Raw genomic sequence first — 22,804 nt, 5'->3', positions numbered from 1 at the left:
GCTAAATAATAATCACCTTAGTTCTAGAAACAAGTGGTCTGGGTATATTTAAGGGAAGAAGCAGATTATTTTCATAGAATCATAGAATGGGTTGGAAGGGACCTTAAAGGTCATGCAGTTCCAACCCCCCTGAATGGGTAGGGACACCTCCCACTGGACCAGGTTGTTTAAAGCCCCATCCAGCATGGCCTGGAACACTTCCAACAATGGGGTATCTACAGCTTCTCTGAGAAACATGTACCAGTGTCTCTCCATCCTCAAAGTAAAGAATGTCCTCCTAATATGTGGTCTAAATTTCCACTGTTTTCAAGCTGTTTGGTCTATAAGCATTCAGATGTCCCAGCAAGGGACAAGAATTACACAGATGTTTAAGGAATTCATATTTGGGGCTTAGACATTGACAGAAACATTTATGCTGGGCTTCTTGGCTCCTGCCCTGGGAAGCAATCTTTGATGGTTCACTAGTGCTTTTCTGACTAGGCCTATGTTAATAACATCATTTACCAAAATAAATAACTGATAACACAAGCACCTTTGTGTGTGTTCCATTCCTTCACTGAAAAGCTGCAATTCAGATTTCCCTAACAGAACTGCCAATATTTCCACAGCCACACAACACAGATCAATGGTTCACATGAAGGTGAAAGAATAAAAAAAAAAATTAACCAGTCCGTTTGTCTGCAACAATTTTAATAAAACCTTTCAGTACGAAAAAAAAAAAGGTCCAAATTATGCTGTACATTTATAACCTTTTTAACTTCTCTAATGATATCACAAGAGCAGTTTAATATTTCACTCTTTTTTGGGTCAAAGTTTTTCTTGAACAGACTTCCCACCCCAGGAGCTATTTGCTTTGCATTTTTCCTGTCCAAACTGCAGAACATCTTGAGTTTTTACGGTCCTGAGGAGCATTGCATTCAACCTTCAGGAACCTACTTTTTTGTCTGTGACCCCTGCTTTCTTTGTTCTCATTGAAGACTGAAAGGTAAAACTCTTAATAGTTACAAGAGCCTCTGTCACTATAAACACTCCTTTAACCACTTGCCTTTCAGTTGCTTACAGGGAGAGCTCTGAGAGCAAAAGCACAAGTAACCTCTTTCTGTTTATTTTGTGTTAGTGTTGTTCCTGTTTGTCAGTGGGAATGTGGATAAATTAACTGGCCTAATAAACTTTTTTTTTTAAATGCTGCTTTAACATAAGTGGAAAAAAATATTAATCACATTTCAACAAATAAACCTTCTTCCCTTTCCTACCCTGCCTCCTCCTCTCCTCCATCTACAAACTATTTATTTTGTGTGTGTGTGTGTGTACCTGAGACACTTAAGTTTCTTCCTCAGGAGGAAGGGCAGCAGCAGCCCACATGCTTTCTGCTCCACTGCAATCATCCGATACACTGAAATCAACAGCCCCTGCTATTTTTGGTTTGCACAGCAAAGTAAATGTCAGGGCTCCAGTGAGAACTCAACCAGACACCCACCCAGCTTTCTGAGAGCTGGTAAGGAAGAAGTCACCCCCAAGTGAACTTGCCAGGCAAGTGGGATACATCACTCCTTGAATTACTGAAGCAGCAAGCAGCCGGGAAGCCTCGGTGTAAATTAAAATTTTGTTTGGGTTTATTAGATTGTAGTGCTGGGCAGAAGGGAAAAAAGGAACTATTCATCTATCTGGGGCAGCCTCCTGCTGTTCCTCGTGGAGCAGGAGCAGCTCCCTTGTGCCCTGGTACACAGCAGTGCCACACGGTCAGCCCTGGGCAGATTAAACCAAGCAGGAGTGATTGACCATTTTATGCAAATGGCAGACACTGAGCAGCAGGATTTTTCCAGGACATTACATTAGCTGCCTGTTCACAACAGAAAGCACTTACATTAAAGGAATTTACACCCAAGCCATTTTTGTCTGTCATTATTACACATTAATTACGGTTACCTGTGGGTATGAATTATAATTATTCCAAGTAATTAAAAAAAATTATAATTTAATACATAATTTTACTGTATATACAGACTTTTATACATAAATTAGCTCCTCAAATTAGGAAAGCCACATTCCCAGTCCTCCAGAAACATTCTTGCAGGACCCTGAACTTGTGCAAGATTTACCCACCAGCCATTTGCAAGGACCACAGCAGCATTACAGTAGCCCAGGGGACAGCACAGATCTAACCTTATGGCTCTACAGTGGATGGTTTACTGGTTAGTGGCTGGACTTGATTTTAGAGGTCTTTTCCAACCTTGATTCTATGGTAACATCCATCTTCTGAGGGCAGCATTACCCTGGAGGGGTGCCAGGCCTCTGGGCAACAGCCACCATGGACCATGGCCCACAGCACCTTCTCTACCCAAGAGACCCACATCAACTCATCAGGGTTATGCAGGGATATCCAGAACCACACAGGTGAGTAAGAAATGGATCCAACATCAGGATCCCCTCAGTTCAAGAAGGACTGGAAACTTCTTGAAAGGGTGACCAAGATGCTGAAGGGAGTGGAACCTTATGAGGAAAGGCTGAGGGAGCTGGGGCTCTTCTGCTTGGAGAAGAGGAGAATGAGGGGTGACCACATCAGTGTTTATAAATATGTAAGGGGTGAGTGCCAGGAGGATGGAGTCAATACATATATTCAATACATTCAACAAGACAAGGGGCATTGGTTATAAACTGGAGCACAGATGGTTCCATATAAATATAAGGAAGAATTTTTTCACTGTGAGGGTGTCAGAGCACAGGAACAGGCTGCCCAGGGAGGTTGTGGAGTCTCCTTCCCTGGAGACATTCAGAACCCATCTGGACCTGTTCCTGTGTGACCTGCTATGGGTGACCCTGCTCTGGCAGGGGGGTTGGACTCAATGATCTTTCCAGGTCCCTTCCAACCCCTTTCTATGATGACACTTGAGCCATCTGTCATGGTCCATGTCTGGCCTTACATGTGAAAATCATTTTGTAACTTGTCTTTGTGCCTAAGTGCTTGGTAACAAACACTTAACCTGCATGGCTCTTCCATTTTGTTCTTATTTGATGGGGATGCTCATTGCCTGCATCTTCTGGAAATGTCCCTCAGCAGAAACCCTCTAATTCTCCCTTGGTGCAAATGTTTCACTGTGTGCCCTATATTCCTAATCTTTTGTAATTGGCTGCTCTGCCCAGAATCTCTCCCTGAAGCCAAAATATCCTTATTTATAAACAAGTCTATGCAAGCCTAACCCTCCTCCCACAACACAAAGCTGTTTCTCACAACATAATGTGCAGCAGATTATTTTTACTCACCTACCATCAAAATACATTAGCTTCATGTTCCCTCCATATCTTATCTTACAAATTATTTGAAATTTCTGGAGTTGCGTGATCCACATTTAATTAGCATTGATTGTTTTTCCCTCTCAATAATCTGGCAAAATACTGAGCAGCTGATGACCCAGAATGCACCCAAGTCAATAACTGTTCCCAATCTGTCACTAACTAATAAAAGAAAAAGAAAAAAAAAAAACTAGGGTAATTATATTGTGTATCTATTGATCTAGGTTGGTTTATAGCAAATTCCTCTGACATGTATCATCTTCCTGGAAAACACATCACAAGATTGCTTCCTTTTCTTCCTCAAATTGTCAAATGGAAGTGAATAATCTTAAGATTTAGGTCATCACAGACTCCATTACTTTCCATCTATCTTCTGGAAAGCAACAGAGGAACTATTGTATTACAGATAATTATTATATTACATTAATAAATTATTGTTAGATTCCAGAAGAATGCCTAGATGCATGTTAAGTTTCCCAGTATGGAACTCCCCACTTCCAAGCTCTTGTGTCAACTGGTTCCAGGCTGCCCTCACTTCCCTCTCATCTCTCCTTTTCCTGTTGGTTACCTGCTCTGCCTAGGCCATCCTTCCTGGTACCTGCCTCTGGATTTTGGATGCCTTGCTAAGCTTAGGAGTGCCTGAGAACCTAGCAGAGGGCAGTACAGGCAGCACCCCACATGGAATTTGTCCCAGTGAGTGCCCCTTCTTCTTCTTCAAAGTCCTGACCTCAAATAGCAGCACAGCCCCATGGTTCTGCTGGAATCATCAGCTTCTCTTCCTCTAGGAGTCAAGCAGCAAAAAGGAAAATCCATGTTAACCAACTGCCAGGCATTTTATTGCTACTGCACAACACGGGTGACCCAGTGAAGGGTCTTTCTTCCCTGTTTAAATGGGGTTTTTTTCCCAGCACTTACACTGACTGGCACACTCTCACTGAGCTTGAAACATGTTCTAGCTCAGCATCTGGCAAAGAGATGTTGCTTGAACTATGTTTCACTGTCCCCTTATCCCAATCATTAGCACCTCTCAGAATCCTACCAGGATGTCCAAGACTAAGACGTAGCTGTCTGCTTGTGCTCCAGAGCACTAATGAGATTTGCAGGAAATAAGGATAAAGCTTGGAGGGACTGTATGACCTTGTTCTCTGTTACAAATAGATTAAGAGGTTCCAAAAATAAAAGTTTAAGAAGCAGTACTTTTATAGCCTTAAATTACCTCTACAAGAGAGAGAGCTGTACAAGTTAAAAAAGAATCCTTCCAGTCTGCTATGCATATGTCAGGTTAAATATAAATACTCCTACTGAAACTAGGGTTATACAAACTCTTGGTGTTACAGAAATACCCAAAGAAGATCTCAGCTCTACTGCTTATCTTCCAGCATTTCTAACTCTTATTTCAACAGCTGATCTGACCCTGCCTGGGACAACCCAAGTGATTTATCTTGGTGGTCAAGTTCTACTGAACAAGCTGAAAAATTAAAAAATTAGGTGGTTCAACTTCTCTCATAGTCATAAACAATGTCAAGTATTTTATGCTCAACAACATGTTGATAGTGTCTATGAGAGCTGAGGGAAGGAGCTGGGGGCGCCTCTCTTCCCCCCAAACAAGCAAAAACTGTTCAATTTACATCAATATGTGACATTCAAATAGGTCTCCTTGCTGTAGGTGCACATTACCATTTGCAACCAGAGGACTTCACTGCTATCTAGGAAAGAAAAGCAGAAGCCAATTAAATGAAAAACACTCTGTTCTACATTTCAGGTCAACACAGGAATAGATTCCACCACCTGCCTTTGTGAGAAAAAAGTCCTTTCCAGTAATCCTTCACTGTAAAATTTCTCTTTCCATGTTAGTGAACACAGGGTAATTTTAAATAACCTTTGCAGTGCAAAGCTTTCCTTTCCAAAAGATATGCTATGATAGCTGAGTTTATGAACTTCATGGAACGTACATAGACTGATTTTCACCACTCCAATTACAAAGAGGTCAAACCAGATTATGATAGCAAGCCCTTCTCACCTTCAGAGCACCCAGATGCCATTTGTGCTATTTGTATTTAATTTATTGACTCACTCATTCTCCCTCTTGTCAACTTCCAGCCTGCTTTGTCCAACGAGGCAGGGCAAAGTCCTGCTATTTTATTTCTACCATAGGATAGTCCAAAAAGGTGCAATAGGTCTTCTAAGAATCTACATCATAAGTATGACATATAAAGTTGGACAACCCATGTTTGGAAGGAAATGAGAAAGTCACAACAGGAAAAGGAGGAAAACCAATAGTACTGCCAATTCTTTATTTGCTATCAGGCCACAGTGACCCCCTGCAGATGTCCTGGTCAAAGTGATATCCTGCAGATACGTGGTTAAACAGTAAGCAGAACTGCTAACTACATTATTTTTAATACACAAGCTCCTAATCCTCCAGGGAACTGGAAAAAAAAATCCAATAAACAAACAAACCCAAAACAGGCTGAAGCCAATGCTCCATCACTGCCACCTTCATCAAACCAAACTGCAGTAGAATTTTCCTGAGGTACTGAACTCCTAACAGAACCAGCAGTGTCTGTATCCTTCACAACTGAACACTAGCTTCAAAAAAACACAAGCAAGCCTGATTAATTTTGGATGGCAGAACTACCTTAGGAAAAAAAAATAGAGACTGCAGGCATTTTCTGGATGCTTACTGGCTGTGATACTGAGAGTACACAAAATTTAGAACAGTAGTATTTAGAGAAATTATTTATCCCTAACACCTTTCCAGCAAGCACAAAAAGGCAGCGTTATATTGTTTCTACGTAACCCCATCTGTCCGTATTCATCTCTGGCTTCTGATCCAAAACTTGGAAAATGGATCCCGTGGAGCAGAAATAGTCCTCTGGTTTCCCATTTGCATTTCATACAGCACAGTGGGATTCTGAGCAGATGTAGTAGCTACCATTTTGAAACTGAAGAAGGATGCTTATTAATTATAAAGACAATGGAAAGAAAGGCAAAAATGTCCTTTCGATGTTACAGAAGGAAGAGATGAAATACAAAGAAACAAAGACTCTGTGTTTAATCTCTCAGAGAGAAAAAATGAAGTTGCTGGCATGTTAGGCAGCACAAATGCAACTTCCAGACATTCTAGTTAGGAAGAATGAAATTGGCTGGTTTTAAATTTTTTCAAAATATTGTTATGTGCTGCTCAGTACAGGCATACACATCATTAAAAGCTAGCCTAGCTTAAAGCTATAGCTACCAAAACACTTCCACTGATTCCATTCTCCTCTCTTCCCCCCCCACTCCCCTTCATACCCACTTCCACTGGAAATTGCCCCTTTTGTGGGTTGTTTTTTCAAGGATCAGTGAGCTGATAAACACCAATGGACATGGGCTCCTCACCACTTGGCTGTTTCCACGTGGCCTGGCCTGACTCCAGGCATTAGACTCAATGAATTGTGCCAGTCTAAAGAGCTGCATGCTTTGGAGAAAGCTGGGGCTTAATGGGTTGATGATGGTCCCAGGAGCCAAGGCTTTTAATTCACAAAACACTTTGACACACTTTTAATAATGATTTCCTCAAAGAGAATGGAAATCTATGAGTGAGCACCGAAGATCACCACAACTGCTTGTAATTTTTAAAAAAATGAGTTTACAGCTGTACAGTGAGTCTTCATGACTGATAACTTGGGCTGAATAAGGATTCCTGGTTCTGTAGCTTTTTTAATTCCTCTGTGGGAATGAGAAGAAAAGCTATTTTATCAGTTCACTACACTGAGAAGATTACCCTTAACACTCCAGCACAACACACAGGATTTATATACTTGCAAACTTAAGAAGCCCAGTTGTTAGATTTTCTTCCAAAAGAATGGTACAGTCACACCATAGGAAGTCCTGAATACATTGCTTAAAAGACTGAGACATAAGAAGGAGGCTTAAAATAGAGAGGTACAGTTCTAGCCTGATATTTGGAGAGGAAAACCAACTCAACCCTTCAGTCTGAAGAGAAGAGGAATGAAAGCCACAATCCTCTTACTTCAAGCTTGAAGAAGTTAAGAAGAATTAATTCTAATCTTGAAGCAACAGGTCGAAAAACCTCTAAGAGAAACAAATGAGAATTCTCCACTATCTGTAAGTTGAAAGCTTAGCAAAGTCTTTATTCAAGTCTTCTGAATATAAACCACAGAAATTAACCAAGGTTGTATTTCCCAAGCATCTCTCTGAAATGAAACAAAGGCACTTCTTGTACATAGGTAGACAAAATTTAGCAATATGCACTGCACATGATTTTCCAAATATAATTTCCTTTACTTCCAAAGCACGTTTCCTTCCACAAACACATTCTTTACGTAGCTGCCTGTGCTGCATGTGCATTTATTCTGTACTTTGAAACAATATCAAAGCCTGCTGTCAATGGTTCTTCATATTGTCATATTTAAAAAACAAAACAATGTTAACAATACAGCTAAGTGATTAAAAATAAACCACTTTGCACTATCTTAGGTTGCAAATATAATAAATGCAGAGTAAGCATGTCTTAGCTCCGGAAAAAACAAAGCAATTTTTGGATATATCCACTACTGCAGTAGAGAGTGTGTGCCATCTCTGTATGCAACTGATGCTGGAAAACTGCATGCAGGCCTGAAAGTCACATTTCAGGCATGAAGTTGAAGAACTGGAAAGGATGTGAAAGAGAGGGTTTTATAAACTACTTACAAAAACTGCACTCTTCTAAGGAACTTCTCTATTTGCAGAGTTTATGCAAGGAAAACTAAAAGCAAACAACCACTTCAAAAAGGAAACACCCCAGGCATGATGGGCCTTCCAGTGCAAGTCTTTAAAAGAAGCAATAGCTACAAGTTAAGGCAAGGAAAATTCCAATAAAAATTGCAGGAGATGTTTTAAAATAAAGAGTGATTTACAGTTTAAATACACCACTGGGAATGTGATAGGGTCCTCCTTTCAGACCAAGGTTGGGACCTTCACAAAACCAAGTAATTCTGCTGCAGAGGAAATACTGTTTCTTCAGCTGGCTTCTTCAACAGCAAATCCAGTTACATTTCCAGTTCTATGAGTCTTGGTATTTAATGCATGGATTACTTGAAGCATATGAATATATCTGATTGGGATTCACAAGACTGATATTAGGATCTATGTTGAGGATCTATAATAGCATTATACATTTGCTGGCAATTTTATTGCACTTCTTGCTATCCAAGTGACATATTCAAGAAGGCTGCATTATTAAAATTGTAGCTCAACATGCAGAACCCTGGCTGACCATTAGAAGGTCAAAAAAGGAAAAGAAATACTATGAGGAATGAAATAAGCTACTCTGTTTTTATGCCTCTGCTGCCTAAATTATGCAGTTAAAAGAACACAGTTCCTTTGACATGCTGACAGCTGTCAAAATTATATCTGCAGCATCACATGTGCACATTAGTACTTTCACAACTAGAGCCATTAGCTAAAACTAAAAAAAACCAAACAAAAAAAATTTAAAAATCCCAAACAAGACACCAAACCAACAAAACATCTACCGCAATAAAATATAAAGCACAAATTAAGAAATTAAGTAAGCCTTGAGCTGCATGGTCTCCAATTCATTTTTACACATCCAAAAACCAACATCACAGAATCATAGAACTTCAGGTTGGAAGAGGCCTCGAGGATCATCTGGTCTAGCCCTTCTAGGAGTAATGTGATTCTGTGTAGATGTGATGGCCCAGCACCTCCTCAAGCAGGGTCTTAAAAGGATCAAGTGTTGGGGAACCCACCACTTCCCCAGGGGAGATTATTCCAATGTTCATAGTGGAAAATGTTCTTCAGAAGTCCAATCATGATCTCTGCAGGAATAACTTGCACCCATTATCCCTCATCTTTTCCATGCAATTCCTTGAAAAAAGGAAGTCTCCATCTTCGTGGAAGCCACCCTTTAAGTACTGGAAACACGGCAACAAGGTCTCCCCTATGCCTTCTTTCCTCAAGGCTGAACAAGCCTGGTTCTCTCAGCATTTCCTAGTATGACAGGCTTCCTAGTCTTCTGATCATCTTTGTGACCCTCCTTTGGATCTTTTCCAGCATGTCCACATCTGTTTTGTACAGTGGGGACCAGAACTGGCCACAGTGTTCCAGGTGTGGCCTGACACACTGAGCAGAGGGAGATGAAGACTTCTGTGTCTTGCCCTTGTTGATGCAGCCCAGCATCCTGTTTGCTTCCTTTGCCACTGCAGGACACTGTTTGCTCACAGCAGGACCCCCACCTCCCTTTCCACAGAGCTTGGTGGATCCCAGTCTGTGCTGCACTCCTGGGTTATGTTTTCCCAGGGGTAAGATGTTGCACTTGTCCTTCTGGAACTTCATAAGGATCTTGTCAGATTACTCTTCCAGTCTGTTCAGGTTTTTCCAGAGGGTGCCTCTCACTTCTGGGGTGTCTACACCCCGACTCAACTTGGTGTCACCCACGAACTTCACCAGGGTGCACTTGATCCCAAAATCCAGATCCCTTATGAAGATATTAAGCCACGTTGAACCCAATATTGATCCCTGGAGGACCCTGCTTGTGCCTGCTTGCCAGACTGTAAAAGAACTATTTACCACCTCCCTCTGAGCCAGCTCCCCACCCGCTGTACAGCCCACTCATCCAGACCCAAGCGCATCAAATTCCTTCCCCCAGACCCACGCTTTGGTGTTTCCTACACTCACCTTCCCTCTTCCTTTGTACTTTTTATCACTGTAATAAGATTTCATTTCAAAAGTTTATTTCGCTGGTGGCTTTGAAAGGGCTTTTGATTTGCTGTGGAGATAAACAGGCAAATACCACTGCCTGCACAGATAGCCAAAGGCTGCAGTCCCATCCAGAGTAGTACCACAAAAGATCTACTCAAGATACCTCAGGTTCAAAAGCTCAACATAACTATGCTCATGCAAGGCTTGACCTAAATCAATATACAGGAATGAGGCATACTTTACTTTTTTGGGTGACATAAGTAACCTAGGTCCTGCTTCCAATGTAAATACAGCCATATCAAGGAACACAAAATTCTTAAATGTTTTTAAAACACTTCAGGTCCTTTTTGCTGCAGAGCTGAAACTTAGCATGTTCCTTCACAAAAGTAAGGCAGAGAACATGTATATTCTTGTCATATACAATAAAATTCAGTCATAGACTAAACTAAGATTTCTACCCAGCTTTCTAAAGCACACCTACTACATATGGAGATTGTTCTTTTATTGATGAGGCTTGTGATTTAGAGGACAAACACGTGAGATATATATATATATATATATATAATTACCTATTGCAAAAGTCTAAATATATGTACCATTTTAAAGAAGAAATGCATCAATTACTTCCTGCTTGCTCAAGTCTTCCAAATCCCTTAGTGATTCAGATTTTAAAGTCATTAAGCAGTAAGTATTTCAGGCTTATCATGGCTTCTAAATACAGGCACAGGATGATACCTACATTCCACCTTCAGCTTAACAGGACACTGCATGCTTAACTCCTGGGTAAATACAACTGACCTCTAATGTTTGAAATTAATGCTTTCACCATGGTTGCTGTTTTAACAGTAAAACATCCTGGAGACCCACATTTCAAAACTCAAAATTATTAAGCCTACCAGCCAAGTATTCCTCTCTCCTAGTGGTAGGTGTGATGTATTTTGGAGGTGCACTTCTGTGGCTTCATGTGTCATCCCAGAGGAACTCCAGGAACCCTTGAGACCTCTGCCAGCTCATGGCCCTGTAGCTGGGTGCTACCAGAGGTGGAAAAGAAGCAAACAGCCCAGAACTGATCAATCTGCTGAAATTTTCTGGGTTGATGGTGCTATAAAATAGCTTGGTTATCATAAACTACTTTGCAAACATGAGATCATGCATGATATGCACAGCCTTGCAAGTTTTCCACACCAAAGGCACATGCATGTGGTGATCAAATCTCTGTGAAAGGCCAAGCTCTTCATCACAACAGTCTCCTTCACAGGCTGCAAACTCTGCTCAACATTACTGCTACTCAGGGACTACCAGTGTCTTTTACCTGCACAGCTGAATAAAATGCTGCATGTGAAACAAAGTTCCGCTGCCCTTTGGAGAAGCAGGTCTCCAGAGATTCAGCAGCCTAGCCAGTTCTGCATTCAGAGGTTCCTTGGCAATACCCAATCAGGGCATTAAAATAAATTCAGCCACAAGAATGAACTAAACACATGCTTAACTGCAATTAGAAGCAAGCAGTTTAAACAGAAGTAATGTAAAGGTAGTGCAGCATTCTGCATTTCTCAACTGGCCCTTCCCTTCAAACCTGGAAATCTGCATGATGGGATTTAAAGAATGTTGTAACATGAATCACTCCAAAGAGAAGGGCACACAAGAGTCTGACACACAACTATGTTATTATTCAGTTCAACATTCATGTCTCCTACTATGTCTCATCCTTATGCAACAGTACCTGCAAGTCTTTGGCTGATAAAAGTGAGAACCATAGAGACCTCAAAACAGAAATGTGTCAGCTATCTATTATCTCAACATCCAGACATTGGCTTTAACCAGAAGCTGCCAAAGCGGTGCCTTGCATTACTGCACCTTGTGTCCTCACAGATAATGCCAGTTACTTCAATGCTGTCAGTGAACCATTCTGACTATTTCATAATTCAAAACTCTGTTTTTATTTTTAATTTCCAATAAACAAACAGGCAGTTATGTGTGGGTAAAGTATTAAAAACTAAAAAAAATCACTAAAATGTTCCAGACCAAAGAAACATTGCTAGACTGATACTTGAAGAATACCTGTAGGCAACACCTACTGTAAGATTTCTATTTCTATTCAAAGCTGGTATTTCTTGAAAATCCTAACTGAAAGTTCCCATCCCATGTCAATATACAAGGTGCAAGTAACAACAAAAAGACTGGAGTAAGAGAGACATAATGATATTTAAAATTACACAGACAAGAATGTGCAAATAAAGTTCAGCAAAAAGGTGTTACGAATTCCTATAAGCTGTGGAAAAAGCTTCTGTTGACAATAAGAGAGGAGTAATGGCACATTCAGTATTACTGAGATCACAAATCAAAACCAGAGTGCCTTAAGGCAGGGCAGATCCTATGAGGTTTTTTTTTTTCTCTCAAAGGGTACACTTTCAGCTGTAAAAAGAGAAATCATGCCACTCATGAGCAAGGCATTAACAAATGTCTCACTGGAAAAAAAAGGGTGCCACTGAGATCAAATTTATTAAAAAAAAAAAAGCCAGTTCAAACTGGAACAAGCAAGGGAAGAGTTAGACTGAAGCAGCTGAAGTAATACAAAAGAATTGTAAAATTAATTGACTGTATCCTACAAATACATATAAAGTAAGCCCAAGAGAGAGGGGGACTTTTTTTAACTCCCAAGAGTCTCTGTTGGCACAAGAATAACAGGATAAAAACTGGCCACAAACAGGCTTGTGCAGAAATCTTAAGACCTCTCTTAACCATTGGAGAAATACTCTACAACTGGTTTTCAGTGGGAGTATATAACTCCAGTATAATACAGACTAATTAAAATATAACTTGACAAACACTGCTGCTGTCTGCCTGAGAGCCACTTAAGGGAGCGGGTAACAATCATTGTTCTTCTACATATAAGTAAGCCATGTTACAGTGAGTCCAAATTGTTTTTTCCTCTCTTTAACTCACCATTTCATCAGAAATTCATAAAACATGACAATTATGCTCCTTAAATTACCTACCAAAGTCCCCCAGTTAAAAGTTCCCACCTACCTGCACTTTCTAAAGCAACCTCTCCAATATTTCCTCAACAGGAGAAAAGAGTTTCTCAACAAGGACCAAAGCTATGAAAAGGACAGAAACACAAGAGCTGTGCTGAACACAAACTGCAGACACATCCACTCTGAGCACAAATTTAATCCATAATGCTTCTTGTGGGCAATACTGTCTGCTCCAGCCATCTGTTTCGAATGAACCAGTGAATAAAAGATCTTGGTAACACCCAAAACTTCATTTAAACAAATAATTCTCTTTCCCCTTGCAGAGTTTAAATGAGAGATGCTCCTAATCCCTCCAAACCTCTGGATGGGCAGATGACACACAACAGGCAGCAGACTGTGGGCTTTCCTTCACCAGAGGCAGGATCTTTCTGGCCTCACCCAGATGTACCCAGCAGTGCTACCCTCAGCCAGACAAATGGCACACACACAAACCAAACCATCATTTTTGCTGCCTTGCTCTTCCAGCTGCTCTAGCTCCATCTGAGTGTAGCAGAACCGTTCAGCCAGAAACCTCTACTGATGGGGTGACATTCCCAAGCTCTCCCTCTCCTGTCAGTGGGTGTAGTAACACCATCACATCCTATGGTACCTATCCCCAATCAATGACCTAGACCCAATCATAAAAAAAGCAGTACAAGTGGGGAGGTGAGCCATAGCTGAAGGAGCCCTTCTGTCACTTCCCCAGAAAGCTGCCACTAATGCTCCCAAGCTGTCACATTCTACAGTTTTCAAATCAATGACATTGATCTGTGGCTGGCTTGGTTCATCTGCTGACCAGAAAATTGCTCTTCAGAATCAAGGTACAAGAGCAGCTGTTTAATATAAGTTCACAGGGGCACTGCAGAGGGCAGAGAAGGGATTTCTAAATTGTCCTGAATCATCATCACCAATGTAACTCGCAGTGACAGGACACACTCAGAAATGAGGACATGACCTGAAGGCATATGTGTTGCAATGGAAGGGGAAAACATGTAGATTATAATGCAGACAGATGAAGAAAAAAGCATCAGCAATGAAACCAAAGGAAAAGCGTTGGCTAATCAAACTGGTATCATTCAAAAAACAACTGCTACTTTACCCTTTGAAGCTCTGGAGAATATGCATCTGCTTCCCTAAGAAATAATTACAAGGCTTTAAACTGAAATTCACTGTACTCTACGTTGTTAAAAGAAAGGCAGTACTTACTTACACAAGTTTCTTTATGGATACACCCTCCCTGTCTGTCCAAGTCTCTCTCTCACATTTACACACACAGTATTATCCTGGAACTATGGTTAAGTATTTTATTTGTCATGCTTTGAATTTAAAAAATGTACTATACAAGCATAATACAGGAGTGCAGTGAGAAGGGGGAAAAAATTGAAAAATTAGAGAGAAAAAAAAAAGAGCATCAGTAACAAGTTTTCAGACAAGGAAGCCTTGTATTACTCAATATTAATTTTTTTACTACACACAAGATTCATACTGCCTAGCCTAGGCTCTTGTTGAAGCACCCAAGCTGGAAGGGACACCTGAAGCTTTCTTAAAACTGACTGCAGAAGGAAAAGAGGCACACTTAGATCAGCAATACTGTTCAGATTTCTCCTTCCCCACTATCTGATTTTCAAGGAAAAGTTAGCATGCATGGTTCTAAGTTAGCACCTCTGATGAGTGCCTGTATTGGGTGTGCTGAACCCGGACCAAAGTCTGCAAGAAGACTCATTGTAGAGCAGTAAAAATATATCTATAAACAGGGTAGTAAAATACATCTATAAATAAAATTTATGGAAATGCACATCTCTTTTATACACAGTAATTGCCTTTCACATGAAGAATCGCTTCTCATCACCAATGCTACTACTGACATAAGAAAAACTCAACTACTAAGAGAGAAATGGGAGCAACTCCTATCATTTAGGTATCAGGAAAGTGTAGAAGAAGGATATACACGAAGAAAAAAATGTTTTATGACAAACTAAAGTAAGCTTTCCACCAGAAGCAATGAATAAGAAATTCTCAATCTACTCCCTTGCTCCCCCAAAAAGCCAACATATAAGACTATCAAAAAGATTAACAGCAAAAGTTGCCACACATAACTTTGCAGTAAAACTCAGCTTCTATGAGGACCTTATCCCTCACAGAGTGATGGCATAAGAAAGACATCCACTGGTGTCAGTCAGTGGCAGGGCATGTGGCAGACAGCAGCCCTCAAGTCTCCAACCTGTTTGCACAGCTTACAGCTCTCACGGCTGAACAAAAGCAACAGACACAGCTGATTTCTTTAAACTATTTTTATAGCTTGAAAGTAAACTTTAAGGCTCCAGCCCTCAAATATTTGCAGACTGATCCAACAAGTCACAGTGCTCCTTGCCTGTCTTGGTGCTTTCTATCTGCAAACAAAGTCCTGCCACTCTGCTTATATGCAAAGAAAACTTGAGTACCTATAGGGTATAGCCTGAGAAAAAGGCAATTTCTTACAGTCATTCAAAAGCAATAAAGGACTTCCTCATCTCTTTTTCCTTCTTTTTCAAAGTCTCCCTTTTGTTCAAAAAGGAACCAACAACTACATGCTTGTTTGTTTGTCTTAAACAAGAACAGAAAAAAGTGGAAATGAAAGCACCAACCTTGATGTCCTTGACCAGCACTAAGTTGACACTCTAATATCGAATTCAGTCTCTCACCCTTTGGGATAAAAAACTGTTCAAAACTAAACCAGGGCCAATAGGGAATTTCAAAACTTCTCTGTAGAGAAATCAGTCGACCTTTCTGAGGATGGCTTTACATTAAGGCTGTAACTGTAGTCAGTCCTGTGCAATGCTAATGGGAATTCATGACAAAACTATTTCTCCCCTATAAATAAATCCCAAGAAAGAACATTCCTAAGAGTACTTTGAAAGAGTATAAAACATAGCTGTGCCTGATGTCTGCTTCTAGCTCTAAACTACTTCACACACTTGGTGAGATTCAGCTTACTCATGGGGCAAAATTCAGTGTATTAACACTTTCTGCAAATCCAGAAATTCAGGCATGGGAACCTAGAGAACTCCTGAACTGACCAGATAGTATCTACAGCTCAGGATATGCTGAATTTCCCAGTGGAGTCCACTGACCAGCCTGGCTAGACCATCTTTGATTGTAACAGAGCTTTGACAAGGACTTTACATACACACACAGGGACAGGGATTTTGACATTTGTCTGTGGTTTGTTAGTTTGTTTGTTTCTGAAAATCATGATTTATAAGGAGCCCAAGATATCTGTGGTCAGAAGCAGGGGACAGAGCAGAAGACTACAGTGCCCAGCAGGAACTACCACCTTGCCAAATACCTCTGAAGAAAGCTCATGTTGCCTCTTGCCAAGGCAGTGGGAATTCCTTAAGTTCAGTGTTCAAACTGTGCACATCTCCCATCTTCACTCTGCTCTCTAATCACTGCACCTGTGCCTCATATTCCTGCAACCAAAGCTGTCAAATCTGAGATGTCTTCACCAAGTCCTGTTCCCCAGCATCATACTGATACAGGAGGACAACCACCTAACAAGTTTAAGTTGGGAGTGAGAATTAGGACTACAAATTAACAGACACACAAAGCATGCATCAAGACTAAAATCTGATTATAAAGCAGACAAGTTCTGTCAGTGTGCTGTGTCTTTGTCCTGTGTTTCCAGGACCCTAAGAAAATCTTCAGTCTCAAGTCCATTTTTATCTCTAAAACCTCTGAAACCAAAGAATGAAAAAATAAAGTAAAAGCCAAGCTCCAATACACTATATATGTTTTTAGCATACCAGGCAATATTCTTCCAATAAGAGCATCAAGCAACCAAAAGGACTCCTCTTCATTCTTTGTAATAAGAATCAGGTATCCAGCTATGAAGTTCATGCCCTGAAACAGAAAGAAGGGTTTTAAAATACATAAACTACAAACTCTTAAAATGAGAGCATTTCTTTTGATTAAGGGCAAAATTACTACGGTTTTACAAGATAGATATATTAAATAAACTCTAGTAATAAAGACCACTGGTGGAGTAAGCTGACTTGCACGATGAAAGCTAACAAGAACTATTAACAAAGATCAAGGAAAGGTAAATTAGAAGAAAAAGCTTAGTACTTTCAACTTTCCTTTTTTTTTTTAATTTTTTTTATTATTAATTTGAAGCTCTGTTCCAATATAAGGGAAGACTGCCTTGACCAGAAGCAAACCACAGCTTTATTAGGTGTGCAATACCAACACAACACACCTGCAGGCAGACAGTGCAGCTGAAGAAGGAGAATGCCTGACCCACACACACTCTGTAGCTCCAGCAGCTTTTACAAGATGTTGCTGCTTAACTCAAAAGCCTGCATACAAATAATTTGCTTCCATAATGTCTCCAGTACTCCACATGCTAGTCCAAGACTGGCCACTATAGTTCCTGCCTCCCAACATGGAACCAGTAGGTAAATAGCAGGCAGTGGGAGAACTGGAAGAGCTACCAAAAAATTGCAGAAAGTTCCTAAATCATAACAGGTCAAATTCCAGCTGTGCAATCCTCACACAAGTTAGTGAGACTCTCTGACTGGAGAAGTGGCATACAGAACATACTAACTAGTACTCCCCATAAACAGACTGCCTCTGTCTCCAGAACCCTTTTTATTGTATCCACTGCTAAGTTATGGTAATATTATTGATTTACATGCTTAAGAGTGAACTACTGTATATTTAAAAGGTATGTCTTTTCCACTGTAAACAAGCTAACAACCTTAATAACATTAGGTAGCACATCAGAACAACAATATACAAAAGCTCTGATGTGCAAGCCCCCCATAGTCTTCCTACACCAGCACAAAATTAATTTTAAATATTTAAAGGCTACGAAGACTGGTGCTGGTTACACTGCCCTCTTTAATTTCATCCCTTTCTTAGCCTGCCTCCTGGTTCTCTGGCCTTTTCCCTTTTCCCTCTCCCTCCAGGCTGGACTTCTCCTCCACATCCATCACCCACAGGCATGAGCACCACTGTCTGCAGGTAGCCTGCAGTGGCAGTCAGCCAGGTGACAGCCACCACAAAGAACATCCCCCACAGCCTCTGGAAGCTACAACTTCCTCCCTGATCCAAGATCTCACTTCTTGCACTCAACATTCTGCCCCACCTCAGAAGGCCTTCCAGCACACCCAGAACACAGAAACATTAAGGCATTGCATTGTTAATTTTCAAGCTTTAAGTCAAGCAATTGCTACACAAATGACTTGGATAGACCTTGCATGGCCTTACATGGTGCTTGGCCTTCTAGCTAGGAAGGCAACCATTTGTTTCCACACTGACAGCAACCACAGTAATTGCATCTAGGCTGACAAGAGACTATTTGGCATTTAATGGGGCACACACAAAAAGCTGCTACGCAGTAGTATGAATTTTGCTGGCTGTACCAGGGTAGGCAACACCACCACTGGCACAGCATGGCAATGCAAAGCCTCACACACTCCCAGATGGGAGACTTGAGTGCCAGCAAGCAAACACAAATGCATCAACATGATGGAAACCTCCTCTAGAGAGCTTTCCGTCAGTAAAAGCGCTGCCAATCATCTGATTTATTTTTTTTCCTCCTACTTTTCACTCTGAATTTTCCAGGATTTATGAGGTTTCTACTCAAGTGTGTATCACTTTATCTATTTTGATGAAGTCTGCTGCTTCTCTAGCAGAAAAGGTGATTTCCTGCAACTTTGCATGATTTACAACATGCCTTGGAAACTAGATGTTGACCTTTGGTTTACCTTCTAGTTACTTAGCCAGAAAAGATAACTTTCATCCTATGATGAGAACAGGGGTGAAAAAAAATCACACATAAGGCTTTTTAAGTCATCTTCATTCATCTGCAGTGCTCATAATGTCAAGTTAAAAGGCAAAGATTAGCCCACTGATCAAACAGTTAATGTACCAAAACGTTTTCGTAACAGTTGGGCATACATTTTGTGTAGAAGCCAGCATGGTTTAGAAGCTGTGTATGTTTGTATGACTACCTTTATATAGGAGTCTGACACTTACAAAAGTGAGTGCTCGTAGTACTAACCCTTCTGTTACTCAGAACATAAAAACACATTTTAATAAATACATATAAGTGAAAATAATAATCTTTTACTCCCATTCTTCAAATAATTCATGTAAACTAAAAATAATAATTCATGTAAACTAAAACTGGTTGGGACACACAAAACCAATTTATTCTAGTGACTTCAGTCTAGGTTTAAGTGTCCCTAAGTCTTCTCTCCATATCTCAATAAATATAATTTATATTAATTTTCGAACAGTTCTATTTACTATAAAAACATTCTCAACTAACTTAAGGTATAGGTTAGCACACACATCCTTGGAAGGAAGGGGAGAAGAGAGGAATTAATAAGTGAACTGAAAATAAATTTCGCTCACAACAGTGAGCAAAGCTCCTGCTTCTTGATGGTCCTTAAACATGGTTGCTTTTTTCTTGACATGAATCACTGTTTAACTTCTGTGTGTCCCACAGGAAACTTTACAGTGCTTGGCCAAGACAACAGTAGCTTATTTTGAGCCACCATATAAGCAGTAGCAGTTTTCATTCTAATAGCCTGTCTGTACTGGGAGATGGCACCAAATAAACAATACCACCCCACCAACTATGTGATGTCATACAAACACCAGATCTTCCTGGCTTTTGAAAAACGTGATAGTGAAAACAAAAGGAGCTGAGATCTCATCATGCCTCACACATACAAAGGACTATTTTGGGAAAAGATGGCAGGAGGAAGGAAGAGGGAAAGGAAAGCTTGCTTTCTCTTCAAAGCAACTAATCTTCATGCAACCATGTGTGAGAAAACATTTATTTTGCAGCTAACAAATGGAACCAAGCATGATAAAGTAAGCTACAAAGGAGCCAAGGAGAAACTCACAAGGACATTTGTTGTTGGCTAAAGTGACTCATTTCCCTCCCCCAGCTCTCTTTCCCTCACCCTGCCATTAAGGGACATTTTTATAAACAGAAAGAGTTATTGGAATTAATGTGTGCTAAAAATGCCCATTCAAATGGACAAGAACAATTACCATTGGTGAAATGCATCACCCTTTAAAAAGCAGCTATTACATACCTGGCAATATCCTACTGCTTTATTATGATTTCCGTATGCTACCAATACATTGTAGAGCGTATGCTGCAAACAGGGATCAGCAGTTTTGCGGAATTTTACATTATCTGGAAATGTTCTGTTCATGTCTAGGAAAAAAAAAAAAGGGAAAAAGACCAAAATAAGAGCTGTTCCCTCCTTCAGTTTCCAAACAAACTTATATGCTTTTCTGAATTACATGTGAAACCACTATGGTTCAGAAATACCATCTTTTTGGTGGATGAATTTTAGGAGACAGCTTTACCTCCACTTTGGCTAAAAGGCCATCTGCATTCAAGGATAATCTATTCCTAGAAAGATTAATCGTATTAGTGGACAGAAATCAAGTTCAAGTAGGACTAAAGAAATTATCCTGCAGATTGGACTCTCTTAACATCTGACTGCAAAGGCTTAAATGAAAGCAAACCAGACATTTAGACTGGCAGGCAGAACACACCAAAGTCATCTATCCGAGTGGCATGAAATGAGATGCAGCTCTGGGGAAGCATGTTCTCATAACTAATCTAATGAATATCCAACTGATTTGTTTGGTGAAATTCTACCAAATAGTCCCAAACAGCTAAAACAAAGCTCTGTTCCTGCAGCTGGTAACTTCCATTTAAAATCACGGTGTTTTTAAAGTGATTTAAGTTCTTCCATGATGCAACCATAAGAAAAGTCGTTTCTTCAGTGGTGCAAAATCATTGAGAGTGATTGAGATCACTGAGAGCACATCCCACGTGTTCCAAACTCAGCCCAAACCAAGTAAGAACTATGCAGTTACTGACATTTAAAAACATTTCTTCCAGACCAAGCATTCATAGTAGGACTCTCCTTAGAAATGTCTAAAAATTAGACACACAAGTTTGAGCTAGCCACCCAAAAATCCTTTCAGTTATTGGAAAGACACAGACAGAGTTAACTTTGGGCCTGCTTCACTCCACAAAGAGAGAACCCAAGGTCACTAGTCCAGACACATGCATCTGATTTTTAGAAGTTTAAGTTGGGGAGAAAAATCTTATTTGAAGATTTTCAAAACCCAATACTTTTATTAAGAAAATATGAACACTTGCTCATTAATTTAGTTTAAAAAAAAAATCAGTAACAGCAGTATTGTACAGATAATTACATCCTAAGAGTTATCAATTCTTATCAGTTTTTGCTGCATAGAAGAAGAAGTCTATTATAGCATTGACACAAAGCTGAGCTGTAATCAACTAAAGGAAGAAAGCCCCCCAACATTGTCATCAGTTTCATGGAAGACACAAAGCATTAAAAAGTTATTGCACTAATCACTGTTTCTTCCTTTTAAAAGTGAAGAAATACTTTACAGAAATTGGAGGGCAGGAAAACATTTCACTTTACCTCTCATGTGACTGAGAAGAAAAACACAAGGAAAAAAAGCAATTTTTAAAAGTACTTGAGCAACAGACAGACAGTTATAGGAGAAATAAACTCATTCTGTTTCTTTGTAGGAAGGGAAACATTGTATTTGCACCATCAGGACTTGGTTTTTACTGAAGTATATGCTGGCATTTCAGTTAAAGCTCTTCCTTTCAGCTGTGCAGAACAAGGGTGAGGGGAAACAAGAAATCCATCTTGTACAGAGCAGAAAAGTATAATGTGCTGACCTCCACAATCTGAGGAAGGTCTGCAGCTGAGAGAAATGGGCTCCAATTTGCTTTCTGATTGCAGAGCATGTTTTTGCCACACGGACTAGGATCAGTCTTCCCTAATTTATGAAGGATTTTAAGCTTTTTTTATATATTTTTAGTATCACTATATTAGTTTGGCCTGGGGAGGGAGTGTGGCACAAAAGTGATAGAAGTCTTTACCCTAATAAAAGGTGTGGGGCATGGTCTCACAGGACTCCTTATGCTGAATTATTATCTTGAGCACACCACGAACAGGGTGTCCTGCTTCTTCTCCATCCTCCCCACTCTCATGATTTGAGGCTTCTGACTGCTAGGTGAGGAAAGTCTCCCACACAAACTATTATGTTTCACCATACTACGAGCTGACTGCCAGAGATGACTTGAGGCAAATGGCAGGAGCAAATGAAAGCCATTCACTTGTCTTGAGCACTTTACTACACTTTACTACACCCGTCCCAGAGATGTCCAAACACTTCCTCCCTCTCCATTGCAGCCCACTCTCTGACCTGCTAACCATCAACCTACTTTGTTCCTGACAGGCATTAGCATCCAAAGGAACACAGCCTCGACCTAGTCCAATGTGAGGAAAAAAATACCAGACTTATTTTCAAGCAGGGAAATAAATATTTGAACTTTATACCACTAGATAAATCCCAGAACAATAATAACCATCTTGGGGTTGCGTGCATGTCTGCTGGCTATAACCAAACTAGGAATAAGAGCATGGGAGCAGGAAGATCACAAGGAAAAGACTAGCTAATCCTTCTCCTCTGCATTAAAAGCAGATTAAAACCCAACAGCATTTTTTGGGATGATCTTTCAATGCTGTGAGATGGAGGTGTTGTGCTGTGAAACAAACCCAACATGTTTTCTTTTCAGTTCATTTGTTTGAACTGAAAGGTTCATTTGAACCTTTTGAGTTGATTTGTTTCTGTACAGGAACCAAGAAAGGACCATTGGTTTGTCTCTGCATTATTTCTACCTCATTCACTACTACAAACATAGGCACAGGGCCACATTAGATGCCTAT

General features: G+C 40.2%; 1 protein-coding gene across 1 annotated transcript in view; it reads right to left on the bottom strand.

Moving 5' to 3' along the window:
• The window catches only part of GRTP1 (growth hormone regulated TBC protein 1), a 41,938-nt gene that overhangs the window by 5,100 nt on the left and 14,034 nt on the right, over positions 1–22,804 (bottom strand). The window contains exons 4-5 of the mRNA XM_030464257.1: positions 20,105–20,229; positions 16,796–16,892 (exon numbers count right to left, since the gene is read on the bottom strand). Coding sequence (XP_030320117.1) covers positions 16,796–16,892; positions 20,105–20,229 — 222 coding nt within the window. The remainder of the gene's footprint in view (positions 1–16,795; positions 16,893–20,104; positions 20,230–22,804) is intronic.

Source organism: Calypte anna, chromosome 1, assembly GCF_003957555.1.
Source record: "Calypte anna isolate BGI_N300 chromosome 1, bCalAnn1_v1.p, whole genome shotgun sequence".
Classification (NCBI taxonomy): domain Eukaryota; kingdom Metazoa; phylum Chordata; class Aves; order Apodiformes; family Trochilidae; genus Calypte; species Calypte anna.
This window is presented reverse-complemented; position numbering and strand designations above follow the sequence as displayed.